At 33.8% G+C, this 27,055-nt stretch overlaps 2 protein-coding genes across 2 annotated transcripts in view; one reads left to right on the top strand and one right to left on the bottom strand.

Annotated features, from left to right (window-relative positions):
* Positions 1-27,055, bottom strand: part of LOC111507286 (uncharacterized) — a 495,004-nt gene that overhangs the window by 406,903 nt on the left and 61,046 nt on the right. The gene's annotated exons all lie outside the window — the stretch shown is intronic.
* Positions 4,962-6,491, top strand: LOC141484737 (uncharacterized). The gene is made up of 3 exons (XM_074180054.1): positions 4,962-5,442; positions 5,502-5,723; positions 5,781-6,491. The coding sequence occupies exons 1-3, from the start codon at positions 5,092-5,094 to the stop codon at positions 6,426-6,428; spliced, it is 1,221 nt and encodes a 406-aa protein (XP_074036155.1). The 5' UTR covers positions 4,962-5,091; the 3' UTR covers positions 6,429-6,491.

Genomic DNA, 27,055 nt, shown 5'->3' with positions numbered 1-27,055 from the left:
GGAAGAAGACAAGGTAACTGTACTTGTTTTTGCTTTTGGTATTTTCAAATTTTCCATCAGATATATATATATATATATATATATATATATATATATATATATATATATATATACATATATATATACATATATATATATATATATATATATATATATATATATATATATATATACAGGGTGTCCCTGGACTTTCTTTTTTCCTCTCGGGAATGTATAGATGGGGTCAAAATATCACCAGTACTTCATATAACTTTTTTTCCTAAAAGTCTTCGTAACCAAGTTTCGGGCCCTCGAAGTTACAAAATGAAAAATGTTTTTCTTTGATAACTTTTCAAGTGAATATTCAAAATTATCCAAATTTTGGTAATTGACTAAACAAATGAATTCCGTCGATGAGCTTTCATGCAGGAGTCAGTTGTTTTGCTACAAAGTCAGGAACGGACTACCCCCGATGGTCCACACCCCAAAACTTTGAAATGACAGATATTTTTCAATATTTTTCAACAAAATAAGGTTACTTGGACAATTTTATGAATAAAAGTACTCCTGTGGAAAGTCGATCGAAGCAACGAGTCTTGATAAAAATGTAGTTCTACTCGACGACATCAAACCCGCTCGTCCACCATTATTTGAAATGAATAATTATCAAAGCAGAAATAATAATGATAACGTTAATTCAACAACATTTATAACAGAAATAATACAAAGTATGCTACAATGAAGTCGTAAACAAAAAGTACAGTACCTATATGGAAGTTTAAGTCACAATTGTGATAGCAGATATTTTTTCAAAAGAAATATCAGGTTCTGTAGATTCGTGGTGTTTTTAAACTAACAAGCTACTCTACTATGAAATATCGAATTCATTCCATATTTTGTATGTACATAATACGTGTGGAATAATCACGTTTCGTGTTGATCAGTTATCTGAATCTCATGAAACTCAACATTCGAATGTTTTAAATTCTTCTTCACAGCTAAACTGTTGAGGAGTTTCACTGATAATTATAATTTTATAGGAGAAATTCTTTAACACGAATCTAAATTTAGCTGAAAAAACGCACATCGGAAAAAATATTTACTATACTAATAAAAAGCAAACGAATGAACTACAAAAACGGCTGCACATGATCAGGTGAAAAATATCCAGGGAATAATATTTCTTTCACAGATGTTGACAAAAAAACCTTTTAGAAAGTTTTGATAAAAAATGAGAAACTGGAATGCGATTTTGTTTTGTTGAGTGGTGCGTTGTCATATGACTATCATTGTATTGTCAATATTCTATAAGATATTTTGAATTTTTTTGATATGGCCGAACAGTTTACATTCAATGAATATGCAGATATGCATGTATTTTATGGACGAGCATTTTGTAATGCTGCAGAAGCTCGTATTCTGTATTCCGAGCATTTTCCCAATCGAACGGTACCGTCAAGAGAAACATTCGAGCGTGTCGATCGCAGCTTGAGGGAGACAGGTATGTAATAATTGATAATTAATTTGAGCACGTTGTTTTATTTCGATATTATTGTAGGTACAGTTTTGCCAAAACGAGGTGGTGAGGGCGCTCCTAGGACTGGAGGGAAATATTTTGGAAGCCGTCGCTGATGATCCTTCAATGAGTATCAGAAATCTATCAGAACAGTTCCATACATCCAAGTCCACTCTTCATAGAATAATTAGGGAACAACTGCTCCACCCATTTCACATCCAGAAGGTACATGCCTTGACACCTCAAGATTTTCCAGCACGACTGGAATATGCCAATTGGTTCATGGATAGGCAAAGAGAGGATATGACTTTTATTAATCGAGTTTTATTCACTGATGAAGCAGGTTTCAGTAGAGATGGAGTTATCAACTCTCATAATCTCCATATATGGGTTGAAGAAAATCCCCATGGGATATTGCAAACCAAACACCAACGGAAATTCAACGTGAATGTTTGGGCTGGTATCATAGGAAACCATCTTATAGGACCATTCGTTCTACAGGACCGATTGAATGGAGAACGTTATTTGGAGTTCATTCAGAACGATTTGAATGGACTTTTGGAACATGTTCCATTGCAAACCCGAAGAGATATGTGGTTTATGCATGATGGCGCTCCTCCTCATTTTAGTTTGATTGTGCGTGACCATCTGAACCATATTTTCCACAATAGATGGATTGGTAGAGGTGGGCCATATTCATGGCCATCGCGGTCTCCGGATTTAAATTCATTGGATTTCTTTCTGTGGGGGCATCTAAAAAGCCTTGTTTACGCTACACCTATTCACACAAGAGATGCATTGTTGAATAGAATAACATTACATTGTGAAGCCATACGAAACGACCCTGGAATGCTCTTTCAAGTACAGAGAGGGTGTCTTCGCAGACTAAGAAAATGTATAGAGAGAGAAGGTGGTCATATCGAGCAGTTTCTGTAGCGGATTTTTCATTTCTGTTTGCTCTTGAGGCTCTTGAGTTTCGTTAGTTAAACGTGTTTGCATTATAAAAATTCGTTATGAACATTTTACCTATCATTTCCATTTTCCCTAAAAACTAATATTTTCGAATAATAATAGAATCTCAGGATAAATGTTGTTGAATTAACGTTATCATTATTATTTCTGCTTTGATAATTATTCATTTCAAATAATGGTGGACGAGCGGGTTTGATGTCGTCGAGTGAAACTACATTTTTATCAAGACTCGTTGCTCCAATCGACTTTCCACACGAGTACTTTAATTCATAAAATTGTCCAAGTAACCTTAATTTGTTGAAAAATATTGAAAAATATCTGTCATTTCAAAGTTTTGGGGTGTGAACCATCGGGGGTAGTCCATTCCTGACTTTGTAGCAAAACAACTGACTCCTGCATGAAAGCTCATATATATATATATATATATATATATATATATATATATATATATATATATATATATATTTCGTGAAAAAAAAAGTATTGATGTAGATAATTTCATGATCTACAATTTTTGGCTGAAGTATTTCTATGATAAAACTTATAAAACTTACCGTTTTGCTGAAACTCGCACGAAAAACTAATTTTTTTTTTGACTTTACACCTTGAATAAAATTTTTTACATGCAGGAAAAAGATGGGAATCTCTCAAATTATATTTTTAATCATATTTTAAACATTCTTACTGATTTTTCGCTTGGTGGGAATTTAGGTAGCTTTACTCTTATTTTTTTATCTGATTTGACCGGACTATGTAGTAAAAACTGAATGGGAAAAAAATTATTTTTGTGTAATTCAATGTTCATATGAAAGTAGTTGTTTCGAAGGGATTGTTTCCTTTCGTGTAATTCAACGATCATGTTGGAGTACCTAGCAGTTTCGTATATATCATCCTTTCTTCAGAAGTTTTCCACATTTTTTGTTTAGTGTTTCGGAATTAAAAAGCTAAAAAATTGATCTCTCATGAAAATTTTTCTTTCTAATTCAACTATACTGACTTTCAGCAGCTTTTACAGATTGACAGTATAAGAACTTTGATAATATTTTGAATCTGATAGTACTTCATTCTGACTTGCTTGGCTAGTTTGGACACAGAGTTATTAAGCGTTTATGTACCGCCCAAGAAAGAGCTTGTTTCATATAATATCCTTGATTGATGAAATGTTGTATCAATATTCGACGGCGATACGTAGCGTTACGTCATTAAGTTATCGGTTTAGAACTTTTTGAATTTTTCAATTGGAAAATGTGAATGATCAGCCAGTGAGGCTTCGCCATCCATAACTGGAACTAAATATTATCATACTAGCAAAGCGCCCCGGCTCGGCACGGGTGCAATGCTGATACTGAATATACATATAAAGGCGTGTGATAGCTGCCAATCATAAATAACGACCACCTGCGAAAGTCGATGTCAGGCGACTCTGGTAAGTATAAAAACTTATATACAGATTACTAATACACACCCGTTAGTTAGGGAAGCTATAGATTATGCTGTAGACGACCCCTCCCGATATAGAAGATCTTGTCACTCTGTCGAATGAGGCTCCCAGATCCCCCGTTAACAGATGAACAATTTTTTCGTCCATCTTACCCCAGTCAGATGGGGGTACACGGCGAAGGGAGGCACTGATGTCTGAGGACATTCATGTCGCCATCCCACTATCAGTTATGACCTGTTTGTCCCTCTGACAAACATCAGTTGAAAGGGTAAGGGAGCCAGGCTCCAACCTGACCTAAACCAAGACGACTTTCGATCAATACACACTTTCTTACATTTTAAAAAGTACACCTCACGATTTGATCTTCACAAGCTTTAATTTGAAAAATATTTCACAACATGTGTCGCTGGCACAGTAGCTTCATCAAGTGATTTGAATACTTCAAGTTGTTTCTTACACTGATATTTATGTACTACAGTTAATCATAATTGAGACTACCTCCAAAAAATTACCTAAACTTCTACCAAAGGTACCTGTTCAATTATGATCACCTGAAGCATATTACCTCACATAACATCAATACTAATTGTGCAAAATTTCAAACTCTTCGTTGTATATATGATTTTTTTCTATGATGAATTTGTTTTTTTATTTACATAGCTCGTATGATGTTCCTGAATTCGATTCCTGAATGTTCTGCTAGTTTGACCAATATATACCTTAGGACACGTTCCACACTTTAATTTATATACTCCTGATTCCTCAAATTTGGAACTTTTCTTTTTTAATTTTTAACTAACCGTCCCAAAGTATTACTTGTTCTATATACAATTTTAATATCTCGTTTCCTCAAAAATGAAGCCACTTTTTCCGTTGGTTGTCCAAAATACGTTAAACCTCTATAATTTTTATTATCTACCTTATCAATAAGAAAAACGTCTCGAATCGCTTTTGTCTAGACTTTCTTGACAAGTATTTTGCTTATTAAATCGGCTTTGAACCCATTGTTAACCGCAATTTGCTTATAGTTATTTATGTATCAAGGGAATTAGGAGGGCCTTAATTACCGATGGCAAAGTTTGCGTCCCGAGGGCCTCTGGCCCGAGGGACAGCAATTGCCTGAGGTTATTGAGGCTCATTAATTCCCGTAGTACATAGATAATTTTATTTCTGACCGATTTCAATGAAATTTTGTTCATTTTTGAAACGGAAAAATGTACCAATTCATTACCTTCCCGGTATATTTGAATCAGGTACCGTTGATTATAGTAGAGTTTTCTTGTTGCTATGTCACTTGTTTATAAACAGAACTTTGTTATCAAGCTGTGTTTGCGGTGAAAACGTGTTTTCTACCCCAAATATAATGGAGGATATTTTGAAAAAAGCTGAACAAGCAAGAGAATCATTAATTCCATCGAAAAGTGAAGCCGTATACCAAAAAGAATACTTTAAATATCTGGACTGGCTGACACGGAAAAATGTTATGCCAAAAGATGTCACTGAAACTGTATTTCTGGCATATTTTCAAGAACTGGTAAGGAATTTTCTATGTTTTTCGGTAGATTTGGTAGTAATTGTGTTTATTCGTTTCAGTCAGAAACGTATAGTCCGAATTCTTTATGGACTAAATGGTCAATGCTAAAATCGATGGTGACTATACATGAGAAACGAGATATCACCAAGTTCAATGAACTACAGGCTTTTTTGAAACGGAAGAGTAAGAGTTATAAGCCGAAAAAGTTTGCTGTTTTATCTCCTAAATTTGTTATCAGATTCCTAAAGGACGCTTCTAATGATATTCATTTATTGCATAAGGTAATTTTTTTCTTATTTTCCTTTTTGTGTGTATTTATTTCCTTTTTTTTGTTATAGGTTGTTTTGATTATGGGTTATTTTGGAGGATGCAGAAGTCAGGAACTTTTGAATATGAAGATATCGGATATAGAGGACCGGGATTCCGTTATGGTAGTGAACGTACCGGAAAGTAAAACTGGTGTATCGAAGAAATTTACAGTTGTGGATGAAAAAGAGTTCTCCGCTTTGCCTTTATTAAGACTTTATATGTCTTTGCGTCCTAAAGGTATTGAACGATTTTTTTTGAGCTTCCGACAAAATAAATGTACATCTCAGCCAATTGGAAAAAACATGTTTGGGAAAATCCCCAGTAAAATCGCAATGTATTTAGGATTGCCAAACTCATCTTCCTATACGGGACATTGCCTTCGTCGCACTTCTGCTACTGCTCTAGCCAATGCAGGAGCAACTATGACTAACTTAAAAAGACACGGAGGTTGGAAAAGTTCCACGGTGGCGGAGGGATATTTGGAGGATAGCATCGAATTGAGAAATAAAACGGCGCGTATGTTGTCTACTTTGTCATCAGAAGAGGCAGGTACCTCGACTGTAGTGAACAGAAGCTCCAGCCATACAAAAGAAGAAATTGTTTCCAGTGGCGGAAGTAATTTTCAGGGAACATTTCAAAATTGTACATTTATTATTTGTAATGACGTGAATAAATAAAATATGGTTCAGTTTTCATTTCTATTTATTTTTACTTGTGAAAGGAAGAGGGAATTATAAAATCTATAATGTCCCAAGGGAGTTATGTCCCTCTTTATTGATAGCGTAACTATGACGATATAAGCTTATAATATCCCGGTCAGAAATAAATGATATTAAGTTCTTTATTGAAATTATCTATTGAAAGAGCAACATTGACTAATCTGTGAATCATGAACCAAAAAATTGATTGAGTTGTATGGTTCTATTTCAATAGTGAATTTATTGTTTTCATGAATTGTGTTAATATCCCTATGAAAAGTATCTAATTGTCTCTTAGTATCTGTAGAACATACCAAAACGTCATTCACATATCTATGCCAATACAAGAAATTCTCAATCAAAGGATGACTTTCTTACAGATACACACACACAAACATAGTTCGCGACCGAAAGACTTGTCTCCGGTAAGGTTAAGGGGACCCCATGCAATCATTATACAATAAAATCATTAAAATCATTATATAATAAAATCATCACGATAGTGAAAGCACGTAAAGGCTGACTTTCGACCGCAGAATGTCAGATGTGAATCTTGCTGAGGTGCCTATCAACAGGTTGACGTCTACTCTGGGATGAGTGGGGGTGGATTGACGATATTCTAGTTTCTGCATACAGTAACTCCTTCTCCTCGGCCGGTACCGCCGTATCCGCTATGTCCCTGCATTTCAAATCTGTTATGTCTTCAAGAATAATAATTTAAATTACATGCCGTAAGAGGCCATATGTATTTATATTATTCTATATTGAAGGGACAATGTATTTAAGGTACTTAATTGGATAAGGATTGATGTTGTATTACTTGAAATCGCTTCGTAAATGAGCTACTATTTCTCGTAGGATGAAAAATAGTTATTGTGCGTCATCCCTAAGAGAAAGACATATATCATCGCGTACTTTTTGTAAACAAAAAAAATGTGTTTACGACATCACATTATAAACCTCTAAATGTATCGGTGTTTCTCAACAATATTACGCATGTTATATACATAAAAAACCTTCCTCTTGAATTAGTCAATCTAAAACTAATGAAAACAGTTTATTTTATAAATTCAAGCCCCTCCATTTCCAGAAAAAAGGTTTGAAACTCATTCTGTTGGAGAGTATGGAAATAAACAAATTCAACTATCGATATCTTATGAACGATCAAACTGAATATAATAATTCCTCATTTGAGTATATTTACGGCACTATCGAAAAATTCATTCATTTAGTTAATGAGTTCATATCTGACCTTTTCACTAGGCATACCAGTACATAATATGTTGCAGTATAATATAGTTGTACTTTAAAAGAAACTTTTAGTTTGCGCTTAAGGAAACTATTGTATAGCGAAATACGTATCGCGGTTTCTATAAAACACTTTATAGTGATAATCATACAATATCAACACGATCAACACGTTCTTTTTGTATTTAACACGCTAATGAGAGATTTTCACTGGACAGTTCACAAAACCAGAACACAATCTTCAAAAGATTTGGAAATTCCGTTGGTGAATTCAGAATTCAGCGATCTCATTTTCTAAACTTTTACTCTTTTATTTGTGAAAGTAAAACAATTTTGGGAGGAATTTTTGATAATTAAGGTAAGTAACGCAGTATTTATATTTTTTCCAGAGCGTGGCAAACGAATAAAATCAGGGTATACTATACGCATATGTTTTCACATATACAATAGGGTATACTTTACTCACACCAAAAGATCAAAAACGTGTGGAAATATTTGCGTATAAAAAGGGACCCCAGGTTCGAATAATATCTCAAAGTTTGGAAAGGAAAAAAGTACTTAACAACTGCTAATAGTAACTCCAATTTTTATTACCAATGAAAAAAAATATCAGTTTCATTTTTAACTTCATTTCACGAACATTTGGTAGATTTTAAGGGTTCTTAGAATATTTCATGAATTCATTAATATATGTTTTCATACAAACAAAGAAAAGAGAATAGAAACTTTCTGTCTTTTACCACTTTCAGTGGTAAAATAGTGGTGAAAACATAAAAAGTTTCAATTCTCTATTCTTTATTGTGATTTCCTACCACGTAGTAACGGCTACATCCATACATTTATCAACGACAAATAGATACAATCCAAATACGGTAGTTTAAAATTATCAAAATGTTTTTTGTATCCGTATATCAATCGATCAGTCAATAGGTGAGACGCAAAATTATCCGATGACATTTTTTATCGCCAAACCCTGACATTTCAGTAGAGAATGCAATCCAGTAGATTGCTTTTATGAGGGGAAAGAAGTAATAAGTAGATATATTTGATTGATATCCACTAGTTGCCGAGCAAAATATGCAGTTAGAAAAATCCCACTATGGAATGTATTTGCTATTCATTGTTTGCTCCCGTCACAGAAAAAATAAGACACAAAGAATCCAGGAAACAATTTTTATACATTCAGTTTTAAGATAAACTCGTTTATAAACATGAGAAACCTATCCAAACTAGCTATACCTTTCTTTACTTTATGCTCACGCTGTGCTTGCTTTCCGTCCACCCATTTTATTGAAAGACTTACGACTAGGTATATGTCATTTTATTGATTACTTCAAGACTATTTCCGTCAAGGTTTCAAGTCACAGACTGACATTGGTTATTTTCTGAAATGATAGGGGTAATTGAACTTGACCTTTCTCTAGCAAATCAATCAATATGCTATTTCAGATGTTAAGTATTTCAATCACTTCGATTATATTTGACATACCGGTTATCATAAATTATTTGAGACACAATGAGAAATTTCTTTAGAACTCAGGTTTCCCCTAATTTTTTATAGTTTCTTTTTTTGGGCGTGCACATAATATGGAGTTTTTTTTTAGTTTCCAGGTAAATTTTATTGAAAGTGTAATACAAATTCAAAAAATAAATTAGAACCTTAATTGGGGTTTTTGAATCGTTACATGAATTAGTGGTCCAAATTTACTAATGATTAATTATTGTTACGATTATGGGATCCTTATTATCAGGCAGACACACCCAATAAATTAACGATTTCAGGTATTCAAAGACTCAAAACATGGTTTCATTGAGACAAAAATACTATTTTCATAAGGGATAAGTTTTGAAAAAAAAATTATATTATCAGCTTTCTGATAGACATATCGATGAAAAAATTATTTACAAAGATGTATATATCATGCACAGTTTGCAAATATCAACAAAGTGAAAATCAGTTTCATTAATATGGAGACTGAATTACAAAGAAATTATTATTTTACCTGCAGTTCATACTTCGAAAGTTTCAGTTGTTTTTTTTTCAAAGAAAAAACCCAAACACTACAGGAAAATCCTTGCGACGCTCTAAGAGCGGTGCCTGTGCGAAAGTAGTGATTCACATTTAGAAAAATGTTCTCAGGAAGTTTATTTCACTCGAACAAAGTTCTTCAACTGAAAGAGCTCCCAAACAGTGAAGTTCCAGGTGTACTGAACTTGAACCTCAAAGCGATAAGCAGCCACAGGTCGTCGCGTATTTTTGATATGTACCGCACCTGGTGAAATCAAATGTGCCAAGTCATTTGGACACTTCCAGTGAAAGTATCTATAGAAAAGAGACAAATCTCCAACATTTCTTCGATGTTCCAGACTATCAAGGTTGCAAATGATGTTCGCGTCTACAATCAGGCGGACGGCTCTTTTCTGAATGGAATCCAGCTGCTTCAGGGTATGCTTAGGGACAGAGGTCCATACATGAGAATAATATTCCCAAGAAGGTCTGATCTAAGCTTTATAAAGCGTCAAAAGTGTGTACAGAAGAAGCCTTTGCAATTCCAGTGACATGACCGTGCAAATATATATTGGTGTCCATTTTAACTACCAACAAACTTATCGAAGCAGAATGGAATTGTCTGTCCTGACATTATTATATTCAGTTAGGAGACATGCATTTATCTTTTTGGAGAAAACCGCTGCCTGGATTTTTGTGACATTGAATTACTTTGAAAAAAACGCATTCACATGATTACTTCACATCACTCCTTTTTTATTTCACTGGTTTATTTCGATTGCTATCGCTGTCGTGATGAATTGAGACTGATTCTACGAATCTCTCGCAAAATATTCGATAGAAAGAGGTAGTTTTTATTCCCAACTAATATACTCAATAACACAAAATGTTCAAAACTAGATGAATGTATATAGAAAATGTTTCGAAGGCAAATATTATGAATTAATATGAATGTGGGACGGTAGCCTAGTGGGTTGACGTAGCTGATGAAATATTGTCAATCACCTTGAAATAAACCAAAAAAAAAAATAAAAAGAAATGTCAATGATAACATTTTTTGTTTAGTAATTCTTTTGCGGACATTAACTCATACGTTACTGAAGAAACAGACCACCTTGTACCACCATCCTGCACTATCAGTTGAGTTCACTTGAGATATTACCAAAGAAGAATCTTTTACAGCCCGATTGTAGGCGATTGAATTCCAGAAAAATTGATAATGAAAAAATACGTTGAATATTCAGCGATATAAACTGGAGTGAACTCAATGAACTTGTGAGTATTGATGAAATATGTATGTACACTTTTTCTAATCACCAGTATTTTAAGAGTGATAGATAATGATAGTGTGAGGAAAGTTCATTTGAAAAAATTGAAAATTATCCAGGATTGAAAAAAAATTGTATGTGATAAAATATGTACCTATTCAAGTGACTAGTTATGGAAAAAATGTTAACAAATTTTGTTCTTGAATAACTTTTTTATTTATAGCACGATTTTGAATAACTTTACAATTAATGAGGGGTAATTTATCACAGAATAATTAACATCAAACAGATTTGCTATTGAGGCCCGATTTATACACATTGTACGAGAAAAAACAAAGTTATGTTTGTATCATTAGGTGAAATAGTTACAGCGATAACATAAGTTGTGAACCGTTGAAAACGAAAACTTCCATCTCCTGTTGGGTGATGCTTCCTCTGGCTTACACAATAGCTTCCATTCTCCGATATCTTATTCTACTCCTTTATGAGCGAAATACGAAGTTCATTTTTGTTCGTACGTCGTCTTTCGTGACTTCTCATACCTACATATACCAAACATGATCAAAAAGATTTGTATTCGAGGAGTTTGCTTGAGCGTGGCTTATTACGAGTAGGTAGAGAAAATGCAATGCTTTATTCAATAATCCCTGAGTTTGAAACGAAACGCTACCAAACTTTCAAGATAGGTTTGAGTGTCCAAAAACTTTTTTTTCCTATAGGGTGTCTCAAACCTAGACAATAAAAATATAACTTTGTTTTTCCTCGTGTAATGTTTATAATGTAATAATTTTTTTTATTTTTTGTTCAATTGGTCTATTTTTACTTGTATTTTATTCCACTGTTATTTTATTTCCGTTTTTTTGCTCAATATGATGGGTTCGTTTCATGATTTTTGGTTTACAGTTCATTTGGTAGTAATTTCAAATTGAAAAATAGTGTACTTTGTTTCAGATCTCTAAATAGCCTTGTTTTCCCGTAATTAATTATTAAAATTCGGAATTTCTAGGCCCGTAACTTCACGGGTCTAGTTCCGCTTCTTGTTCGATTGACCAATGAAAACACTACAAATAATGAACATTGCCAAATTGTGGAATTCACGGAGTGTATAAACAGTTTCTGATTAATTCGTGATTCAAAGTAAAATTACACTCTCTTCCGATAACTAAATCTAAAAAGAAAGTGTCAGAAATGCATTGGAAGGGAGAATTAATTATACATGGGGTCCAAATAACACAAAACGCAATAAAAACGTTATTTTTGAAATATCTCCGGCAGAAGACATTTTCATGCTGATATCACAGGAATTTTAATAATGGAAATGTATATGAACCCGTTAAAGTTTAAATTCATGAAAAAATTCTCTATATGGAATAAAATGTACTCGAAAACCATGGTTCTGAATATAATTTAACAAGCTATATTTTTAAATGGTTCTCGAAGGCTCATGAACCCTAATAAAATAAATCAATTATGAATTTATGCCACCCACCAAAAATAAGAAATTCAATGTTATATATTCATATATTAGCCATATTGCCACCCAGTCAGCTATCTCTCTTGAATGTATAAGACAATGTACTCTTTCTAATCTGTTTGAAATCTGTTTTTTCGTTAAACAGCTGTCGCCCCCATACGAACGACAACTCTCAGAAGTTGAGAAACTTGTGCGAGCTAAGGACTAACGAAGTCTTACCTTTTAACGTGTGATTCCTTATACGGTTAATGTTTTATAACTTCGTATTTTTGCTAAAATAATTGACACTTGGCAACATCCCTGTAGACACGATCAATTTTATTGGTCAACAGACACGCGGCCAATTTGAACTCTTGCTTCTCGACTTTTTTTTTCTGCAAATATACAGAGGTATTGAGACCGATTAGGCTCGATAAGTATAATATATCCCTAACTCGATCAGTCTATAAGCAAACCAGTATCATTTTCAATAGCATGAAACAAGCCCATTGTTATTTTCACCTATTCCTTTTTAATTCTTCTTTCTTATTAGTTTTTTCAGTTTTTTCACATCAAGTGCTAATAGCAATATGTGGACAGATTTTCAATATGTCTGTGAATAAAGAATATATTGGCAAAAAAATAATTTGGGATTTTCTGGTTTTTCCTGTATATCTCCAGAACCAAAAGAGCTATATTCGATTCATTTTCTACTCTTCACTCGAATAGGTCTCTAAAATACGCAACTTTGCCATAATTCAACCGACACTCTATCTCTCATCGTTTACGAGATCCCCATGTACAGAAACGAATTTGAATAGTATAAAGACGTCGGTGATATGGGCATTGATTAGATCAAAAGCATCAAAAGATCAAAAGATATTAATCGAAAACTTCATTTACACTATTCGGGTCATGAAACATAACACACATTTTCTGCTAGCTGAAATGTTTAATTTGGCGTATTTCCATAGTATTTGATGATATGGCTTTGAATTCTGAGGTACAGCCATCTTAGCACTATACATATTCATTATTCACGTCCTGTTCGATATCAAACTGAGGGAATCTTGCAGATATTACTTCAAAAATATAACATGTTTACGACGACAGACACATTTTTAAAATAAGTCGACCTACAATATTGTATAACGAATTCAAAAAACACTTCATTGTGAGATTGAGACTGGACTGTTTCACAAAAACGCATCACGTGTTTCGCCATATAATGGCTTCTTCAGGCGTGTCTTTACCCAGAGAAGACATACAAAAAACACGTTTTTGTAAAACTGTTCAGTGAAAATCTCACAAAGAAGTGTTTTTTGAATACGTTAGTTATGGATTTTCATTAAGTATCAATGCACCACCCACTATTCCCACAGAATCCACGATGCCGGAAACTACTTTTCCACAGCGTCTTGTCAGGCGAATTTTGAAACAGCTCAATATCAACAAGGCGTCTGGCCCGTCATCATACTCAAAAAGAGCGAAAATAAACTCGCACCAATATTTTGCAAACTTTTCAACCTGTCTCACAAAAAAAGGATTTTTCCTTCTTGTTGGAAAATTGCTCACGTTCTTCCAAATAACTATAGACCAGTCGCTTTGCTATCAGTGATATCAAAAATCATGGAGAAAGTCGTAAACCACCATATCCTCAAAGGCTTCAACATCTTGAGCGATCATCAATATGGCTTTCGGAAACAAAGATCAACAGGCGACCTTCTATAGGCGAATAACTCAATCGAGAAACATGGAGAATCAAGAGCTGTTACGCTTGATATTTTTAAGGCTTTTGACCGTGTGTGGCATGAGGGTTTGTTGGATAAACTTGTTGGATCATTTTTGTGTATGGCTCTTCAGCTTCCTAAAAAAACGTGCCCTGCAAGTGGCCATCGATGGATATCTCTCGAATATTTTCACCATCAACGCTGGTGTTCACCGGTGGTCCATATTGATAATAATAATAATAATGTTTATTCAGATTCAAATTACAAAAATAAATAACTAAATAATACATACAGATGAATAAACATCATAGAAACCAAAGAAGTCTCAAATGTTGCTTGTATGTGGTGAAAAGGATATCCAAAGGAAAAAAAATCAATATATGATAAATATTAAAGTATGAGTATATATAAAAGTATATAAAAGGGATTTGCATATGAGAATAAACTACTTGATGTATGAAATAAAAACACACAAGATAATATAAAATCACAAATATAAGTATAAATATAAAAAGTTGTCAGTTTTGACATATAATATTATTTGAATATAAAATCATACAAACATAAAACTAAATTGACAATTAAGTATAAAATCACAGTTGTAAAATACGCGTACTAGTAATAATATATAAAAACATGTTGAAATCGATATGGATGTTGTTGAAAATGGATGTGATATATATATTAACAAAACGATAGTGCCCATATATAAACATATATACATACATACATGAACACATATGTATTACAGAATTGTTAGTGGACAATATAGCAAAGGTACGTATAGTTTTTTCCCATCTACTCAAATAGACGTAGAAGTTCAAGTCTCTTACTTTGAAGAATATGCTCTTTCAAATTCTTTTTTGAAGCGATTGATATTTGAGATAGATTTTATATTTTCAGGAATTCGGTTATAGAGTTTAGGCGCAAAGTAAGTAAATGATCTTTGAGTAACGACCCTGACCATTAGGGGTGTAGTGTACTGATCTTTTTGGCGGGTGTGGTACTGATGTGAAGGAAGCGATGCCGTATGTCTATTTGTATGATATTAATTGCTAGAGCATAATCTATTAGAGGGATACCTACCATGTTTAGAGAATATTAATTTAAGAAAACGCCTTTGCATAATTTCAATTTGAGAAATATGATTATTCAATGCTCCTTCCCAAACTACTATTCAATAGCGGATACGACTTTCCTCAAGCGAGTAGTATAAAGTTTTGAGATATTTTAGAGGTAGGAGTTCTTTAAGTTTCCTAAATTTGAATAAAATGGTCCTCAATTTATTGACGGTATATTTAATATGGAGGTCCCATTTCAAATAGGTGTCTAGAATTATTCCTTAGAATTTTATGTTCTTTTCAGGAAAGATGTGGAAATATGTATCAGTAGGTATTTATCGTTAATTGATCGAACGGGGGTGCTCCAGCTACATTACAACAAAATGGTAGGTGATGCGTTTTGTCTATATTTACCGTCATTAGTTTCTCATCCAGCCAATATTTTATGAGGAAGAATTCTGATTCAACTTCCATTTTTGAAGAATTCCAGTTATCTGCTTTGTAAAAAATAGCAGTGTCATCTGCGAATCCGACTGTTTCCGTTGCCTAATGCGAACATTCCGTTAATATATATATATATATATATATATATATATATATATATATATATATATATATATATATATATAGTATTGGTTCCAGCACGGAATCTTGAGGTACTTCATAGTGGATCACCTTATCAGTGCTCAATATATCATCGATTCTTACTGCTTGGCTCCTTCCTGTTAAATAACTTTCGAATAATTTAAATGAGTTACCCCGTATTCCGATATCTTCTGAAGACTCCATATTGCATATCAACGACTTATTGGAAAAAACTGAGAATCCAATATATTGCTTTGCTGACGACATCACACTTGTCTCGTCATTCCATTTGGATTCCAGGACATCGGCTACGGAGGCACATCTTCACCGGCAGCAGAAGGTTGCATATGTTAATGAGGATCTAGAAGTGATTTCGAATTGGAGTTCAACTCAGCACACCTCGCTTATGTTTTGTCCTTGAAAAATTCTTCATTCAACAAAAGTTTGTGCTTTTCAGTTATAATCACACTGAAACCAAAATCTGAATTTATTGTTGAATTTGTTGTGGAATTTGTTGTGGAATTGGCCGCGGTGGTAGTGCGTCCGACTCACGATCGGAAGGTCGTGTGTTCGATTCCCGCCTCGACCAGATATTTTTCTCGAGATAATTCATCTGGTTGAAGCTGGAATGATTCTGCAACCGTGTTAGGAATCACACGTTAAAAGGTAAGACCTCGTTAGTCCTTAGCTCGCACAAGTTTCTCAACTTCTGAGAGTAGTCGTTCGTATGGGGTCGGCAGCTGATTAACGGAAAAACAGATTTCAAACAGATTTTTTTATATTATCTTCCTTATGAGTTGAAACTGTTGACAAGAAATAGGTTTAAATTACAATTAAAAAAGTCGCTGTATCAGTATATATTTCATACTGTTGATGAATATTTTGCTACCGCTCTTTTATATTTTAACATGCTTTAATTCATATTAGTCTCATTGATAATAATTGTAGACTGTTTCTTTTATTATTCTCTCTACATTATCAAATATCACTTTATAATTCTGAAGGTACTACCTAGACAAGTACACTCTTCCCAATGCTCAGGCATGGGACAGAATGTTTTCATATTGATATTTAACTGATAACACCATTGACGATTGTGATTCAGATCAAATACCAATTAAAGCTGTTTGAGTCTACCAGAGATCACATCATATATATCATCAAATTGATGGCTGCAACTTTCAAGCACTTTTGAACTCAAAAGCTACAAACCGCCATAAAATATAACTACTACCCAGTGGCGGATTTACCAGCAGGCTGAGTAGACGTGAGCCTAGGGCGGCAGATTCCTGAGACGGCAAATTTGGGGCCCGATTTTTTTCCTACATCTTGGAAATCTGAAAGATTTTGGCATGACGAATTTCTGATGTCTTACAGATAGAATTCTGCAACAGATTTTGTCGATGACTTTCCTCCCCTAAAGAATTGTTTGAGCGAGAGAAGCTTTTTTGTCTGAAAAGGCTAAAAAATTATCTGAGATCGACCTTGAGCTAAGGAAAACGGAACGCCTTTGCTCTTCGTTGCATTGAGTCACAATATGAACAAGATTACTTATGACGATATCATCGATGATTTTGCCAACAGAAGGTATTCATGAAAGCTCATGAAAACTCGAATTTACAATAATTGAAGTACACACACATATATATATATATATATATATATATATATATATATATATATATATATTTCTTTATTTGATTGATGCAACTAATTTTCCTTCATTTTGAGTATTTCAATATTAAATTCTACAAAAAGGATTTGAAGCTTTATATCTTCTATTAATTATCTGCGAGCGCTTTCGACAGTTGGTAGTACTGTCATCATCTGGCACTCCTCAAACTGAACTCAGTTCAGTTCACCAGTTGCCAGATGATGACAGTACTACCAACTGTCGAAAGCGCTCGCAAATAATTACTAGAAGATATAAAGCTTCAAATCCTTTTTGTAGAATTTAATATTGATATATATATATATATATATATATATATATATATATATATATATATATATATATATATATATATATATATATATATATATATATATTTGTGAATAAACATGAATAGGTCACTGAAGTGTGTCTAGTATCATGACAATGGTTCATTGGCTGTAAAGTTATGGAACCTTTTTCAATATGTTCCAAAATACTCAAGCAATAGTTGTCTCACATCGAGTATTCCACATTCATTATATAAGTTTTCACCAGGGTAAGTAGGTTTTTTTCGATACATTATTTAAAATATATATTTTTGCACAATATTCAGACTTTCTAGATGAGTATGAGTTACCCCTCCCCATCCAATTATTCCGTACTGCAATTGAGACTCTGCTAGTGCATGGTATAATGTTCTCAAATTTCCAATAGAAAGAAAATCCTTCAGATATTTCAATTTATGCAATAATCCCCTTACCTTCCCTACAACATTTTTAATTTGCAGGTCCCACCGCAGATGGCGATCTATTACGATCCCAAAATATTTTATTGATGTGTCTTCTGGGATTTCGTAGCTCTCTCCTATTTTCAACGGACCCATATTCGGTAAACCGCTGGCATAAGAAGAAAACGGCAAGTATTTTGTTTTATTAAAATTAATCGTCAGCTCATTATATCTGAACCATGTTTCTATTTTCAGGAAATCATACTCCACCAGCGTTTTCAATTCTTGCCATGTATTGGATTCATATAGAATGGCCGTGTCGTCAGCGGAACTTAATATATTACCTTTAGTTTTTATTTCGAGTAGGTCGTTTATGTAAATTGTAAATAATAATGGCTCTAGTACTGTTCCCTGTGGGACTCCATAGTAGTCCATAGGAGTCAGTATCTTTTCTATTATTTTTGCTACATTTGAGATCAGAGAAAGTGGTCTGTGATTTATCATTTCTGTTTTATCCCCGCTTTTATAAAATGGTTTAATAAGTCCTGTTTTGAGAATGTTTGGAAAACATCCTGTATTCATGCATCGATTAATTAAATATGTTAATGGCATTTTGATTTCATTCACTATCTGTTTTAGTGTTTCAGCGCGGATATCGTCATCACCTGGAGATTGTTTTGCCTTCAGTCTATTATTGCTTGTTCAACTTCAGTTTCGTTAGTAGGGTATAAATATAGAGTGTTTTCAATTTATGTCTCATTGTTGAAAAATTCTTTAGGTTCGATGATTTTAATTGCATATTTTTCTCCTAATTCACTATAGTATTAATTAAAACTGTTAGAGATTTCATTTTTTTATGTTTTATTTGATCGTTTACTTTAATTTGCGTTATATTTGTAGTTACTTTCTTTCGCAAATTTCATTGACACTGTTTGTATTGTTTTCGTTCTCTTCAATGATTTTATTTGCATATGCTTTTTTAGCTATATTTATAAATCTATTCAATTTATTTTTCTGTTGTTTGTATTCTTCGCAGAGTTCTGTGTTTTCATATGAATTTTTGAGTTTTCTATATATTTCATTTTTTGTATTCGCCATATCGATGATTTCAGATGTAATACATTTGGATCTAGGACGTATTTTATTCTTATGGTAATTGTATTTCTTTCAAAGTAAAATTTGATTTTTTTTATAAATGAATGAGCTATTATTTCTGTGTCTTCTTGGTTATATATATATATATATATATATATATATATATATATATATATATATATATATATATCTAACCACATTTTTTCTGCTAATTCTTGTTTTAACTTTCTGAAGTTTGTAATTTTTTTATTTCTAACCATGTAGTTTTTGACTTCCTGATTTTTTTCCAGGTTCATTGATAGTCCAATCGGGAAGTGATCTGTTATGGTTTAATCTATGATGAATGATTTGCAATCTATCTCGGATGCAATCCTTACAAAAAATGGTCTATACGATATCATCGATATATACGATATCAATCCAACGAACAACGAACTTTCATAACATGACTGAGCTAATTTTTTAACTGTTTGGAAACGCAATGAAGAATTTATTCACGTTCACCAGATTACTTTATTTTGTGAGTAGAAGACATTACCCAAAACATTAGCTCAAAAATATACCCAAAAATAATTTTACCTACGATTTCAAAGAAATTGATGGATTGTTAAAAAATGTAGGTAGGCCATGACAATTGTAGAGGCGAAGGCGGCAAAACTGTACAGCCTACACCTTGAAAATTTGTAAATCCGCCACTGCTACTACCCTTATGATCATACCATTTATGGTATCGATGAAATATAGAAGCATGAGTATCAAAGAGGGCCTCAACGGCTGTCAATTGAATATCCACTCAGCTTTTGATGGAAGCAGGCAACTTGATGATACCAGATCCCACATGCTCTGTAAGAGGGTGGTTTAAGGGATTCAAGGCAATTGATGAAGTAAACTAAAAGAGCTTTGAACACTCGGAGTGCTTTAATCAATTTTACTCAGATACATGAAAAAATCCAAAATAAAATATATCTTCATCCATTACTTCATAAGAGCACTGCATATGGATTCATTCACAAACTGTTTGTCATCAACGAACATATCCAATCGGAAAAATTCTAGTACCATGCCAAATGCCAAAGTAGCATCGTCAGGAGATCATGTAGTATGATCTCTTGATGACTTTGTTGGTTTAACGTCCATTGAGATGAATATTACTGTTCGGTAGTTTGAAAGACGTGTTCATGATGTTTTCTGTTGAATTAATTCTCCGCTAGAGATTACTCAGTGGTGGTACATGCTGAATTTAAGGAATGGTTGTTACTTTTTCCGTACATTTGGACTCGTACATTTGTTAGTATATTTATTGTTTTTCAATTTTGATATGTATATCCAAACTATCTGTTTCTTTCTTAAATGTCACATAACTTTCTGAACCTGAATTCATCCCAACTCTTTTAGCATATCGAACCAACGCCAACGTCATTACTAGAATGTCTCACTCATCAACTGAAAAGGACTGAACAAATTTATTCTGCTCAGGTTAACCTTGTGTATCAAAAACACTCAGATGAATCAAACTCAATAATTTCTTCATCAATATTGATGGAAATATATATAATTTCCTCAGATCGTTTCGATTTAAGTATATTTCAATTTATTTCGAGACATCAAAGTGTCAGTTGATGCATCAAAGAATATTCAGTTTCCAAATTTCCAATCATTTAAATATTGAAGTATTATGTATCATTAGATATTCCGTAAAATCAGACTGCTGTGAGAAATCGCTAGTCAAAGCGATTGAATGTAATATTTGAAAGGTAAAAGGCAATTACAAGTTTGTGGAGATTATCATGATTGTTTAAACATGAACTTTGAAATATTTTCTGAAAGTTCATGAATCTCTTTATTTTTTATACAAATATATTTGTTTTCTCCAATTATTTGGAAATTCTGAAGTGAAGGAACTTCATTTTTTTTTTCGAATACTCCTTGATTCACAAACTTCTCCGAAACTTCGCCGAAAATTGTCTGAGAAAGTATACAAATCCCCTAGCATACAATCAGGAATAAAGCCATTGTTCTGAAAATTTTCCAGCACAACCTCAGTGGCAGCTGACTGGCAGACCTACAGAACAATCTACTCATTATCAGGAGCTAATATCTCGATAGGTTCTGTTCTGTAACAGGAATTGTTATCGATGTCAAGTTTCTTTCAACTAGCCTTTCAGGATGTTTAGTTGTTCAGCATCATTTGTTGCTTAGCATATCTACTTTTTCTCTTATCTTCGTTCAGAAAACCTATTCCGATTATATCTTATGAGTTCTAGAAGTCGATGCTCTCCAAGTTTATTGAAATATTCCAGTATATAGAAAGAGTAATATATTCCTTCTTTCCCAGCATTCTCACTTTCTTCAATTATCTTATTACCAGGCAGCTACATCAAGAATAATTGATTTCCTTCTGTTAGAGAAAAAAATGTCCGCGGTTAAAACTTACTTCAGCTTGTAAACGATCTCAGCTTTCAATTTATAGAGCTTGAATCTCGGTCCTGTCATTCTCACGCCTTCATGGTGTTGAAGTCATGGTGGTCATGGTGTCATGAGATTGAAGACGTTGGATTTTTTCGGTGAATGATTTTTCAGGTCCACTGGCAAGTGTAAGATTCTGCTAAATGCAGCAAACCTATCCGCTCCACGATGGGACAGGCATATACTATTTAGACTGCTGCCGTGGCGCGATATTTCCTTTTGAGAAATAATCCACCCCAAGGTTGATGAACCATGGTGGGTTTCTCTTAAGCTGGTGAGAACCTCATCCTCGGTTAATCTGCGACTACCTTCGTCAGGTAGTTGAGCAACACCAACCAAAATGCTCAGCTCTGGAATCGTACATGTCATGATGACTTACTGAAGGGATTCTAGTCGAATGGCCGGAGTTGAGAATATAAGATGCTCAATGTGCATTAAATTCACTTCCTGGCTTGGATGTATCGTTTGAGCGTGAGCGTTTCCTGACTTGCTAAGGGGAATTTTTTTCACTCGTGATACGGATTCCGCACCTACTGCTCAATAATTTCACAAAGAAGAATTATAAAATATCCTGCTCTTGAGGAATCGATGAGTTCCTTCGTGGCTACACAATCTAACCCTCTAGGTTCAAGAGAACTAGGAGTTAGAGAACTGATAAACTGTTAAGTCGACGTCCATCTCCTGTGTAGACTCGGAATCGAATTATTTGATTATTTCAAGATTCATTAAAGATCTCATGAAAAGGCCTTATCGCGGCAAGTCTCACATTACCATGACAAGGCTTTCTACGACAAGAGAGTGTCATTGTATGACTCACCAATTCCATTGGTTTGTCATACATTATTCAGCAGGGATACACACACCTGAGGATGAGGCCGTTATTTAGAAGAATTCTCACCGCTACAGGTGACACATCACCCGACAGGAGGATTGTAACACACCGCAGGGACGTAATGACTAGACGATAGTTTTGGAGAATGATAGTCAGCATGATCATTGTGTTTATTTTGAAGCACTGCAAAAATCCGTTATTTGGATTACCCAGGATTGATAGCTATCAATACATACGATTTGTATAAATATATTCAGTGAACTGTTATAGTATACTATAGATTCAGTCACAAGTTTGTGTGTGTGTAACATCCGTGAAACAACTTCCTAGAACCATCCTAAAATGTATCAAATGCATGTGAATCGCTTTCAGTATATCGTCGAACCAGGATTTCATTATAACTTCTGAATTTTTGGAAAAGAAAGTTTTTGGTTTCTACTACTCCATCTTGATACAAAAAAAGAGATGAGGGAATACTACTCCATCTTGATACAAAAAAAGAGATGAGGGAATCTTCCAAAGAAAGGAAGGAAGTAATCAATTCGAAAATAAGTAACTCTATTCATGGATGTGTAGATCATGCGAAGAAGTAACTTTCAGACACAAACTGAAAGCAACAGCTACTTTCATAAAAAAATTGAATTACACGAAATAAAAAAAATCTTTCGAAACAAATACTTTTATATGATCACTGAATTATACAAAAGATACTTTTCTTTACTCAGTTTGTATTTCATACATTTGTTGTGAAATAAAATTAGATGTCATTCACATGAGTTCTACTTTAAATTAATGGTAACAAATTGCACTTACATGGAACACTGTCATCCTCACTGGTATACATCGATGTTTTGCCGTAAGACACTTGCCCTAAGGCTCTTCAGTACCAAATTGGATAATATTATAGAAAATACACACAATTCATTCATGAATTACGATTTGTAATGTCAAGGAATAAGCTTGATCTGCTTATGTCATCAATGCCATCGTAATGATATTCATTCACCTAAAAGCCAAAAACTTTCTTTCTCAAAAATTAATCACTCCTAAAAATATAATCCCTTCAATTCAGACTTCTGAATTGTTGCGAACATCCAAGTAACATCAGATGACCTGATGGTTTTCAAGCAAAATACACTATACAAATTCACAATTGAAGAGAGTGATGCTCTCTCTTATACCCCTCTTTCATTTGTTTTCTGTTATTGATTTATATTCTACAATTCAATTTTTTGAGAAATTTATTTTCTTGTGTGAATGGAAACGTGTGTCGATCAGAGCCTAATGAATTTCACCCGATGCGTTGTCACTAAATAATCCTTTCAACATTTTTTTTCGCTAGTATAAGTGAAAAAAATGGATTGAAGTCATTATCTGAAGACGAACTTCTGTGTTTGAAGGAACCTCTTTGAAAATAGTGCTGAGATTAATCTCCCGAATCGTTCACTCTCTGAAATATTTCAAGGAGTTTTTCATGAATAATAAATCAACAAGACCGGATTTGAAAAGAATATCAGTAACGGCTTTGCTAGGGAATTCCCTCTCTCGAGACCCTTTGGTGTTCTCCTGCAGCAGAACTGTATTTTAATGTTATTTCCATGTAAACGTCTGGAATTATTCATTAAACCAGTTTTAACTTGAAAATTCGGTGTGACGCAATTATTGAGTCCATCGTGTCTGAAATCCACAATTGAGGAAGTATCCTGGAAATGAAACCGGATCACGTCCCGTATTGAAAAGTATTACCTTCCACCATATACTGAGTGGAATTATTCTCACGGTATCAGGTAACTTTTTATAAAAGTTGTAGTTATTGGAATCGGTTGGAGTCGATTTTCGAATTACAGAGCCGTCACGACACTGTAGATGATGAAATTTCCTGCAATTTATGTCCCTATGCTTTGTTTCTCCGATGAAATTTGTTGAAGTTCGAACTCAAGGATCTTTCACTTCAGTTCAGTTCAGTTAGGAATTCAATTGCTTCCCGAACGTGGATATTTTTTCAAATAATCTTGCGGAGGAGAACCACATCCGCCACATCATTCCGCCACAGTGTTTCACTGAAAGCAAATATTTCAGAATCGCCATCTTGAAAAAATTTGTAAAATTCATCGAAACTTTCTACGTATTCGCATTTTTTTTTGGTTCATTTCAGATATAGAAGAGTTCTGTGAGATAATGAAATTTTCTACAATTTATGTCAATACAGTTTGTTATTGTGACGCAAGAAATTTGTCAAAGTGCCAACTTCAAATTCTTGAATCCAAGTAACTTTTCAAACAATTTCGCTAAATACGAGGAGTAAATAAAATATTGCTTTTCTGCTATTGTGAGGCCATATTATATCTGGGAAAATTTCATTTTTTCAAGGACAAAACACAAGCATTACAGATTGAAATCATTTGGAAAAACATTCCCAGGAAGTGTATTCCACATAAACGCAGTTCTCCAGATGAAAGAGTTTTTGAAAAATGAAGTTCGAGGTGTACTGAGTTGAACCTGAAAACGATAAGCATTCCCCAGCTTTGACTTGTATTCGAAGTATATGATCCAAATGATTTTGGGTGTTTTACATGTTACAATTGTTACAAAGCAATATTATTTGGATATCTAGGTGGTGAGAGAGGATATTTAATTTCGAATAATCTATCAATATATCAGATACATTTTCAAAGATGCTCTTTCATTATTTCGGACTTCCATTGTCTGATATTATATAAAATTATTTGAACTCCCTGAAAGAACTAATAAAAAAAGAAATAAAAATTAAATAAGAAGAATAAAAATGAATAGCTGAAAAAAACAATTATATTAAGCAAAAAACCTGAAATGAAATGATAGTGAAATGAAATACAAGTAAAAATAGAACAAATTGAACAAAAAATAAAATAAAATTGAAGACTTAAGGTATTTCAAGCCATGTTACTTCACGACGTTTCGATTGTTAGTATCCACAATCGTCTTCGGGTGATGACTGGACTCATTTCTCCGTGAGCTGACTATTTATAGATCATTTGAGTACCTTCACTTATCTCTGCTTTCTTTTTTCCGCTTCACTGGTTTAGTGGCCATTTTACGCTTTATTATGCGTTTCCATATGGTGTGTATCTCTACGCTAGCTTGGCTGAATACATTGTTGGATAACATGTATGCGGCTTCTTTGAATATACTCTAAACCAACGTTCCTCTTTGTGTATGATCTCAGATTGGGACCATTCGATGTAGAGCAAGATCCCAGAGCCCCCAGACCTACGTCATTTTAGCAAAGCTGAAATTTCCAGGATTATTAGTATAATGTCGTATTTCGTGTTTCGGGCTTTTGGCCTATCATCAGTATGGTGCAGCCAAGTGCCAGAATAGGCAACACTTGGTTGTCAAAATAACTACTGTTTTCATATCAAGACACTCGAAAATATTCATATCTGTATTATTTCCTGGACCCGGATGTCACGCAGGTAGCTATAGCTGCCTCCGTGAACACAAGATCTATTAGCTGAAATCACAAATGTGCGGCTGTTGATGGCTCCGTGCATTTGTAGTTATTTTAACAACCAAGTGTTGCCTATCCTTGCACTTGGCTGCACCATACTGATGATGGGCCAAAAGCCCATATATATATATATATATATATATATATATATATATATATATATATATATATATATATATATATATATTATCTTAGGTACTGTTTCAAGACGCCATGAAACTTTACCTGTGAGTGTGAGCGTGAGGGCATTATTCATACGCATGAATGCGAGTGAGAGCACTACATTGCTTTAGACGTATTCAGCGTGTTCTCTGTTTAGTCTATGATCGTGCAGCTGCTGTAGCGTTGACAACGCGAGCTACTGGCATAAACATTCAAAAATTATTGGAGTAATTATTGGAGTAGAAGATATAATGACTACTTCATTGAATTGTGTTTTTTGTGATAAATCTGATGAAAATTTAATATTATTTTGTGAGGATACCTTAAAAAAGTATCAAAAAATGTTATTAACTAGAAAGGAACGTTACCTGAAGTAAGTATAAAAAGGTTTTGCCTGTGGAGTTATTTGAAGACGATATATCTCACGTTTGGGTACTTACAGGCACCGGAAACAATCGAAGATATGTAGATTTATCCTAAATCTACGGCAACTTGAGGTCGTCTGTATGTAGAAGCTTGATAGACTTTCATGCTATCACAGGATGTTACTATAATCCTGCTTTCTTTGAGAAAGGCAAGCAAAGACCTCTTGAAATACTCAAAAAAATCTCCTGAATATCAGCAAACGTTCCTTGAATTTGGTGATCTTGAATTATTCATTGATAAAGATAAGGAAGAAACTGTATTTGATGTAATACAAAAATTCATCTGCGAGTCATATAATATCTCGGGAATAAATAATGTAGATGCTGCGCGGCTGCAGCTTTTCATAAATACAAACACAGTTGCCAATGTAAATGAAGAATTCCACCAGCAAAATGTAAGAA

This window comes from Leptinotarsa decemlineata, unplaced genomic scaffold (genome assembly GCF_025532065.1).
Source record: "Leptinotarsa decemlineata unplaced genomic scaffold, Ldec_3_MD MMD2_tig00026282_RagTag_RagTag, whole genome shotgun sequence".
NCBI classification, from domain to species: domain Eukaryota; kingdom Metazoa; phylum Arthropoda; class Insecta; order Coleoptera; family Chrysomelidae; genus Leptinotarsa; species Leptinotarsa decemlineata.
This window is presented reverse-complemented; position numbering and strand designations above follow the sequence as displayed.

Excerpts from the sequence above, each read along its gene's own strand:
- LOC141484737 (XM_074180054.1), top strand. The coding sequence starts at position 5,092 with ATGAAATTTTGTTCATTTTTGAAACGGAAAAATGTACCAATTCATTAC. Across the intron at positions 5,443-5,501 it reads TGGCATATTTTCAAGAACTG|TCAGAAACGTATAGTCCGAA; the intron begins GTAAGGAATTTT and ends TATTCGTTTCAG. Across the intron at positions 5,724-5,780 it reads ATATTCATTTATTGCATAAG|GTTGTTTTGATTATGGGTTA; the intron begins GTAATTTTTTTC and ends TTTTTGTTATAG.